Source organism: Montipora capricornis, chromosome 7 (genome assembly GCF_036669925.1).
Source record: "Montipora capricornis isolate CH-2021 chromosome 7, ASM3666992v2, whole genome shotgun sequence".
NCBI classification, from domain to species: Eukaryota; Metazoa; Cnidaria; class Anthozoa; order Scleractinia; family Acroporidae; genus Montipora; species Montipora capricornis.
This window is the reverse complement of record NC_090889.1, coordinates 21,069,283-21,079,282: the sequence shown is the minus strand read 5'-3', so window position 1 is coordinate 21,079,282 and position 10,000 is coordinate 21,069,283. Positions and strand designations below refer to the sequence as shown.

Here is a 10,000-nt window from a genome sequence, read left to right as displayed (position 1 = left end):
AAAATCTGTACGTGGGAACGTTTTGGGCGCGAACGTCCTTAAGTTTAAAATTTTATTTTTTTGTGACGTCACGTGCAACCCAAGGAAAGAAAAAATATATATGACTTCACAGAAGTTTAGGTTTCATGACATGAGTAATCATCGTTTTAATGCTACAGAACTGTTTCGTATGATACAAGTACCACACTCATCGGGCAATTTTAACGACTGAACTGTTGAAATTGGAAAGCTGGCAGTTAAATACGGAAATTTGAATGGTTGCTATAGTAAATGCGTTACATTTAAGGAGCTGCTAGGTAACAAAACATGATATAAGGGGATTATATGTCGGTGTGTTTAAGATGAAAAAACAACAATGATATTAAGTGTAAGGAGAAATGTAGACTCGGAAAAATCCGAGTCCCAGATGGGATTTGAACCCACGACCCTCCGTGATCTAGTCGGATTCTCTAACCACTGAGCTACTAGAGACTCTATGGTGAGCAAGGGTCAATTTGGAGGTTGGTTAGCTGCATCTTGATATGCTTTAATGTGACAGCGCGATGCTGTTAGTGAGTTTCAAAATGTGTTAGTCAATACTTGGCTGTGTAGCCGCGCGATGCGGTTCCATTCGAGACCCACAAATTGACCCTTGCTCACCATAGAGTCTCCAGTAGCTCAGTGGTTAGAGCATCCGACTAGATCACGGAGGGTCGTGGGTTCAAATCCCTTCTGGTACTCGGATTTTTCCGAGTCTACATTTCTGATTATATGTCGGTATTTTAAATTTACGTTACTCTAAAGTTCCGGAGTACATATCGGTTTCTGTGGGGGCATGAAGTTGCTAATTCGTTTCTTGTGTTAAGGCTTGATAGTTTTTTCTTACATATGATTATCAACGTTTCATTCAGACAAAGACTACATTTCTTGCTAATGTTGCTGTAGGGTCTACATTTTTAAAGAATCTTCCATTTAATTTGGAACGGTTTCTTTGCGTCCTGTAAGTCCAAACATGTCTGGAAAGCTCTGCTGGAACAATTACTCAGCACTTTCAGATGCAGAACAAAATTCGTGCTTTTCATAGCTATGATTCCAGCTATGATGCCACGTATAGATTTCGCTCATGTTTAACGGCGGTCTGTATTTTTTTGGTCCATGCATAGGGGACCCCTGGGACCTTAAGGGTCAAACTAAGATATTTTCTGACTTGCACTAATTAGGTGCTATAAAAAAGATGGATTCTGGCTCATTTCAAAGTTGTAGGCATTCGATTTCTGCAAAGCTTTGTCGCATAAATACTGACTATGATTGACAAAGTCAAAAGCCAACTCACTAAAATCTAACTCAGACTACCCCCCCCCCTCCCCAAAGTAACTTTGGTTTACTCTTATAAGTGCCAGATCTTAACTTGCTCAACCAATTCCAATCAGGTTGAGGTTCGCATTGGCCACAGCATTCATTTCGTTTTCACTCCACCCCGATTTCTGACTGGATTTAAAAAAAAGATACATCCTAATGCCTTGAATTTACTTAGCACTTTCAGATGCTTTTCATAGCTATGATTCCAGCTAGGACCAAACTCTAATCCCCTGCAGCTCAACAATGCCACTTATAGATTTCATTCATGTCTAACGGCTAGTACATGCATGAGGGACCCATTGGTACCTTAAGGGTCAAACTAAGATATTTTTCTGACTTGCACTAATTAACTCCTATACAAAAGATGGGTTCTGGCTAATTTCAAAGTTGTAGGCATCTTATTTTTGCAAAGCCCTGTCACATACATACTGACTGTGATTGACAAAGTCAAATGCCAACTCACTAAAATCTTTTTCAGGCTACTCATCCCCCCCCCCCCCAGCAAATGTTAAATTGCAAATTAATTCGTCCGTAACAATTCCTTGCCTTGCAATCATGAGAAAGAGAGACTTGCTTGTTATGCAATTACTAAAATAGTGAAAATTGTTTTAAAGCAAGTTTTAGAAAGGATTTAGAAAACAGTCCTAAGAAAGTACGCGCGCTGATTGGTTAAAAATCGTGTTTCTATAACTCGATGGAGACACAGAACTAGCCTTTGACGAAGTGATGGCGCGAGCAAAGAAAATTTACATTTTGATAATTAGAGTTAACAAGTTGTTTTCCTTTTTCTCGTCGCGTTGTTTTGTAAAAGAAATAGAAAACATGTACTCCTTGTTTCTATCGAGCTTAGAAACACTCGTAAAAGTTTGGGAGAACTCGAAAAAAAGCTCCCTGCAGCTCGTGTTCCCACAGCATTTCTCGTTCTCCCAAACTTTCACTCGTGTTTCTAGAACTCGATAGAAACACTGTACATGTTATCTAGTTCTTAAGTAAACGTTAATTGAATTTCCAAGAGTAGAAAATATCATTGTTATTTTTGACGTTTTGAAAACGTTAAAAGAATTCCAATTGAATAAGGTAGCTAACTTTAAAGTTACAACCAATTTTTTTTTTTTTAACTTTTACGTTTAAAGTTCCTTTATGAAATCCACGCAATAGAGATGCAAGTTTTGCATCAAAAAGCCTTATTGCACTGGCACTTGTTGCAGAATTGACATGCATAAAACATTCACCAATGTTGAGTCACACTCAACTCTGGCAGTCAGCCATTAACCTGTATTGAAAGGAAACTTGTATAAACAAAAGTCTAACGGCTTCCGAATGATTGCGAAAGAGTTTCTCTTTACCAAAGGCCTTTACACGTGCCATCACTGTACATCAGCATTTTAATGATACACGAAGTAGTGTTGCAAATAAGCCTCTTATGAATCGACCGGGCTTCACGACGAATCGACTCAATTCGTGATGACGTGGCATCAGGACGTCTCTGCATTGTATGAAGCAAATACTCGCCAGAAGAAGGTTTCTGTACAACACAAATAAGTAGTAAGGCAGATAAATTTTCAGAAGAATACAGAAAACAGCAAGGAGTTGCCTTTAAAATCCAAGGCGTGATGAGGTATGTCAAAATAATTGTTCAGTACGACATTGTTTGAAGAAACACCGATCCCGGCTATGTTGCTATCTTTCGACGTCAAGAAATTTTGGTAGGGAAAATTCCTGGAAATTCTTTGCTCAGTCGCCCATCACCTACAAAGCAAATTGACCTCAAGGATGACATGACCGAAGGCAAATCGCCTGAAATAAACGTGCTTTTTAACAGTATGCACTTCATTTGTGGAAGTTAAGGAGAGTCTATTCTTTACACTCCGGCCCAGACAAAAGGAATCTAATATACCAGGCCGGTCAAGTAACTTGCAAGTCCTGTCTTTCATAAATTTCATAAATTCGAGACCCTTTTGACCTTCCCACATTTTGTAGGCTTGTCCCTTCCCCCGCATTCTCTGCTCACCCAAAAAATTGTCAATTTCACTAAAAACAGTGCGGATGTCGACATGACAAAGTGGTAAGTACCCTGGGTTTGAGAAAGTGTGAGCCCCTCCCCCCAACACCCTGAAAAATTCTAGCAACGCCCCTGAGAGAGCTGAAGCTCAAAGAAATCAAGCTTAAGTCATATTGAACGGGTTCAGTGGAAAATAATTCAGAAATCTCAATATCAAATCGTAAAGACCACTAGTTTGCATGACACAGATTATATCTGCATCTGCATTTGTATCTTCATTTGCTTGATCCAGCACCCGGAAAAGTCCTCTCGAATTGTGGCTGTTTTTGATTTGGTACCTGATACCCTGATACATCACTGGCATGCCAAAACAGAGAATGCTCAAGACTATCAAGGAAAGAAAAACAATGCAAAACGAGCGAGACAAACGAGCAAAGCCAACGCTTAAATGTGTGGAAAGGCAGTGCAAATGACATGGAAAATCCATAATGTCATCGAAATATTTGTTAATAGCAATGCCGCTGAATTTTGGGTGCAACTCTGCATTGATAATTCAATATAAAAGTTCATGGCTGTGAACAAAATGACAGACACTAATATTAATCCATAAGGACTCCATAACATAAAGGTGTTTTTACTGCTTGTTGCGGGAAGCGTTTTATGAAATGACGTTTTATTGAGTATTTTACGCGCGTTATTGTAAACAATTGCATATATTATATGGTGCTTTCCATATAATATATCATTAGTGTAAACAGTGTAAATCTCTATTGTATTAGTAAGGGAGAAAACACACAAGACACACACGTGAAAGCCTTAAAATGTACGTGACATTTGTGATTTTCCTGTATATTTACAGGGGTAGCTTCACCCGAACCATGCTCCTTCATGGTCATTGGCTCAAGTGGTGCAATCAATTTGAGTTCCTCATTCGTCATAGAAAATACTTGCATCTGGCATATCGCAGTACCACCTCATCACAATATACGTTTAAACTTTACTACCCTTAATATCGTGAACCAACCTGGCTCGAACATCAGTTCGGTAAAAGTCTATGATGGAAGGAACGAGTCTCAAACGTTGCTTGGGCACTTCACTGAAAGCAAGAGTCATTTCTCCATACAATCGAGTGGACGCTACATGTTGGTAGTTGCAACTGGCGTTGCAAGCTTTAAAGCGGTTTATACTTCTAGAGCAAGAAGAGGTAATTCCAAAAACAATTCCTCATTAATATCACAGTTGTACTGAGAAGGTATCATTTTCATCATAATCTTACCCTTAAATTCAAATCTAAAAGCTTTCCTGTTTATCGCAAAACCAACCAAAAGCAAATGTTGGGCATCACATAGGTTTGTCTCAACAGAAGAGTACTACTCTGTCCGCTGGACTCGCAAATTTGACTGGGATATGAAAAACAAACTATGATGACATATTCAGATATGGGAAATTCGTTTTCCAATGAAGTGGGTCGATTATTGGCACCGTTGGATTAAAGTCTTGGACCTGTGGCTGGAAACATTATAACCCTTTTTGGTGCCTTTTTGTGAGGAACATTCAAGTTAAAATGACATTATTTTACAGCAATCTAGGCACTTTTCAAAAGTTATAAACTTGTTTTCTTTTCTATAGCATCTTCAAACAAATTCATCCCTTGCTGCATTTCATTTTTGCAAACTGAATTGGTTTCCAAACCCACTTTGGCAAAGTAACAGAAGGCGAGAGTAGATCACCATCCCATGTATCCCTTGTGATCGGCTATGAAAGCCAGAAACGTTTCTATGACTCCATGTGGTTAAGAGCTGAAATGAAATTTAGGTAGTAATAAAGTAGTATTTAACGAAGTGAATAGGGACTGTTACACTTTCTTCGTCTCAGTGTAAAAACATGTAAGAATTCTGGAGATGGTCTTGTAGCAAAGTAACTATTTTGAAGGTTCTGAGGTTCGTTTACAATGTGATATAGTTAACTGATGGCTAAAATTTGTACATCGTCTTTTATTGCAGCTAAACCAAGGGTAGTAATACCTTTACGAATGGTTCGAACAATCTCTAAACCAAGGGTAATAATTCCTTTACGAATGGTTCGAACAGTCTCGGAGCATTATGTGTGGTGCTCGTCTGAAGGGACGCCACCGATCAACATATCATTGATGAACTCAACTACAACCTTGGCTTTCGGGAAGGAAATAGTGTGGAGCAAACTCAACCAGGGTGGTAACTATAGTTGCGTCGCTACCAATGAAGTTGGCACCGAATCAAAGACGTTTAACGTTTTTCTTATAGGTGAGATTATACTGACTTTATTTCCCTCCAAATGTGGTTAGACAAAGTTCATCATCACACGAAACAAAGCTGTAGCAATAAAGCGACGAAATTAATTTCCAAGTCTAAAATAATTTTTCCATAACATTATTATCCCTTATTATCCCTTATCAGCTAACAGCTCTACGCCAAACCATTTCCTCCCGAGTGGAACTGAATCCTCTTTTGTCGTTAGTACACTTTGTTTTATTCCGATTTCCACTTTGTTTTATTCCGATTTCAGATGCTTCATTCGTACACCTACGGATTACAGCTCACTTTCTTTTGAGACAAGAGCGCCCAAACATGAAACACCAAAAACCTCCCCAGAATATAATCTTATGAAGTAATTTGGCCACTAAGGTGGCTCAAACCAGTTTTAACACTTGAAAGAAACTCTCTTATTAGAATGATTGACACTACAGCACTTTATCACTTAACAGCAATGTTATAGTACCATGTCAAACACCAATTATTGCTGAAAAAGATTCGGTCATTTTTGTGACGTAAAACGTTACCGTGGCAACAGTAAATCCCAGCAAAAACACCCCATATTTTGGCTGTACCTGCTCATATTTGAAAAACGACTTCGGTAACCCCCATTTTTTATTTCTGCAAAGTTTAAAAAATTCTGTGGAGCGGAATTCAGAGCCACCTTAGATAATTGAAAATTTAAGGTAGCTCTAAATCCGGTCCACAGATTTTTTTTTTAATTTTGCAGAGAGTTTCATCTTGACCTGCTAATGACTTTTGTGTAAAAAAAATTGGGGTCACTGAGTTCCTTTTTCAGATATGAGCAACTAAAGCCAAAATATAGGATGTTCTTGCGAGGATTTCTTGTTGTCATAATAACTTCTTACGTCACAAAAATGACTGTATCTTGTTTAGCAATAAATGATGTTTCACATGGTATCATAACATTGGTGTTGCGTGATAAAGTGTTGTAGTGTCAATCCTCCTAATCATAAGGTCTCTTGAAAGTGTTGAAACTGGTTTGAGTCGACTCAAGTCTTTAATGCATAAACTATATTTTCCGAAGTGTGAAATTTAAATCAAATCCCATAAAGGCTGGGCTATTTCTTTACTATTTCACAAAGCTTTGATTATCTTTCACAGATTTTCGCGTTTGTGTGAATTTGTGTGACTGCCGCGGCACTACATCTCGGCGGTCTCAATTTGAGAACATCTTTCGCTGCACAGGGAAATATTCAGCTCATCTGTTGAACAACATTCCAACAACCACGACAAAGCTGTGAGTTATTAACTGACGATACTCCTAAAACACTTGTATTTATTGCTTCTATCTCCAGTCAATTGTATATACGCAAACTTAGTAACAATGTAGTAACCTTTCACTTGCTGATGAAAACTAACCGCGAAATATCAGAAGAATTAAATTTATCCTCAAAATCATGCTATTTGTTAAAGGCATTTTTTTTTTATTTGAGTGTCCTAACAGACTTTTTCTGCATAATAATGCTAAAGGCAATCTTTTAGCATCATCGTGCAGAAAAAGTGGTAAAATGGAGACTGAAGAACTTGGGATTTAATATCAAGGGTGCTAATGAGAAACAACTTTGGCCTAACTAGCCACATAATGACACATAAGGAGAAAGATTTTCAATCTGAGAAGATGCCGTGGATGGTTGTTCTTTCCCGTCTATATCCGTTGCATTAAGAGGTTACGTAAACCTAAAAAGTCCACAGCATTGTTAATTTTATGGTTATGACTGCTTCAGTTAGTTATTCCTTCCAGCGGTACGGCAAAACACTCGTCTCCTCATACAGTAGCATTTGCTCACTTTAAACTCCCCCCGAAACGATGGAATTCTTCACGGTTTTGCATAATGCAAGACAAAACCTCGTTTCAAAAGTTAGAGCTGGTATTCTGATGACGCTGGAGGCAACTGTGTTATTCGTAGCAAAAAGAAAAAAGAAAACTGCGGTGCACTCCAGGAAGACCAGTCTATGATCATCAGGACGTGAACAATCGATAAAATCGATGATCGGAAAATCAATCGATACAAATAGATCTCCTGTTAGTTAATTTGCATCGATTCGCATTGGCCAATCGATAATCAGACAAAAGTGGCCGCGAATCATCCATTGCCTTCGATTGGCAATAAAAAACTCTAAGCATCTCACGTACGTGCATTAGTTTGAATGTTTGAGATAAGTTGAAGCTGTTCACCCGATTGTTTGTTTGGTTTCCACAAGTCAACAGCACCCGCTACACACCTCGTTCTAGCGATAGCCGTTCCTCGTTCCTTTGGCTTGTTTCGTTGTCATATGCTGTTTATGTGAATTTCTTTTTCTTTTTTTTTCAACCCGTTTATACATCGCACCAAGACGATATATTACCCTTATGCTAATAATAGTTTAGTGCAGCGTTTGTACTATGTTATAGTAAATTGATGACAATCGATGTCAGTTAATTGATCCAGAGGGTGTAAAGTGCAGGTTGCAGGTCATTGCTTTACTATAACTGAAATAACCCAAACCTTTACAAAAATGCTAACATTAGGCTAACATTGTTTTTTTAGGCCTAATGTTAGCATTAGTAAAGTTTTGGGTTGTTTCAGCTTTGGTGAAACAGTGACCTGCAACTCTAACCTGCAACCTGCAGTTTACACCCTCCATTAATTGATCGATTGGTATCGATAAGCGATAAAAGTTGATAATCGATCAAAATCAATCATCACAAATTTCTTTGGCATCTATTGGTTATCGAATATCAATCGATTAATTGCCATCGATTGGCATCGATTAATTGATTTTCCGATCACTGATTTCATCCATTGTTCACGTCCTGGATCATTTGAGCAATCGAGGACGTTTTCCGTGTTACAAATAGGCTCATCTAAACACGAGGGGGGGGGAGGGGAGTTGGAGAATTCGAGACAGTTATGCAAACCCGAGACGTTTGAACAAATTCGTTTTAAGTCACAGCCGTGTTTCCATACTCTCATCTAAACACAGCTATTGACCAATGAGAGTGCGCTACTATCCAAATTATTTTACAAATGCCAATTAAGTGAAGTCTCTTGCATGAAATTTGACACCATGGCAACAAATTCATTTCTGATCTACGCATTTATGCACCGCACGTAACAAACATCAGCATAAGACATTCAAAGGTCAATATGAGTGTGACTAGTGTGAAGCGTAGTCTGCGTTAATTAGCAGTAACACAGGCAAATGTCCATATAGAGAACCCACAATACCCAATACTTTAACTATACCGTGAAGTGTGTAGACGTTATATACCTTATCTGAAACGGGAGCCGGTATACCCTTGCATCCTTCTTATTGTTTTTGCAAAACCTCTTATTTGATCTTAGCCAGGTCCCCCTTTGTTAAATGAAGGAGCCCATAAAAAAAATCAAGTTGATTGCCGCTGACACACATTTCCTTTCGAGAACAGAAAATGACAATATCTCGAATAAATTCGTAATATCATCATTAGGTACAAAGAACGATTCTAGAGTTCTCAAACAGTCCTCCAATTTTAGAACTACCAGAATATCGTGAAAAACTATTAATTCCGATTACCATCCGAGAACACTTCGACTTTTTCGTTACGATTCGTAAAGCGAACTTTTCTTAACCATTGCTAGGAAAAATGTATGTCTTGACTGTCTTTACACTGTATTTCGACGTTACAAACCTTCATTATTCGGTAAGAAAGTTCATTTAAGTTAGAATACTCTTGATTTCATATGAGTTTTTCTTTTTTCTTTTTTGTTTTAGATTATTCGCATTGCTTTCCTTAAAACTAGCAAATCCATTGTCTTCTATTTTTCCTTGGATTTGATCGCTCTGAGTCGTTCGCGAACTATTTTAGGACAGTTGGGATGTATAGCTCTTATGACTGGGTTGCCAAACCCAGTTGGAATCTGCGTTTCATTTCGACGTTTTTTAAATTTGTTAAATTTCTATTTTTTTCTGTGTCATGAAAAGTCTTTCCTGTCCCTCCCCTGCTAAGTAGTGTCTTTGTGTTTAAAGGCTTCTGCGCGAATGTTTGGTAAGTTTGAGGCGGTACTAGCAGGGTGGACACAGTAGAATTTTTGTCTTAACCTGCAATGGCGTCGAAAGTCATTGTAACCCGAATGGGGGGTTTTTTTGCCTCTAGTAGCAAATATTTTGTTTGTTTCCAGTCGATAAATTTTACGCTGGAAAAGGTTTTTGTGACGTTTTTTGTCCAAATGAACGCCCCAAAATAAAGTTTTTTAACGACCTTTAAGTGGAATAATTTTTGTAATTAAATATGCTCTGTCAAAAACTTGCATAATAAGCTTGAAATGAACACACTCAAGAAATTTAGTCGCATTTACCTCTTCGTCGAATTCTCGTTAATATT

General features: G+C 38.2%; 1 protein-coding gene across 1 annotated transcript in view; it reads left to right on the top strand.

The window, feature by feature from the left end:
- LOC138055264 (uncharacterized) overlaps positions 1 to 7,028 on the top strand; it is an 8,817-nt gene extending 1,789 nt beyond the window's left edge. Inside the window, exons 2-4 of the mRNA XM_068901242.1 lie at positions 4,200 to 4,544; positions 5,344 to 5,622; positions 6,757 to 7,028. Of these exons, the coding sequence (XP_068757343.1) occupies positions 4,200 to 4,544; positions 5,344 to 5,622; positions 6,757 to 6,896 (764 nt within the window). The 3' untranslated portion in view covers positions 6,897 to 7,028. The remainder of the gene's footprint in view (positions 1 to 4,199; positions 4,545 to 5,343; positions 5,623 to 6,756) is intronic.
- Positions 7,029 to 10,000: the final 2,972 nt, after the last annotated feature.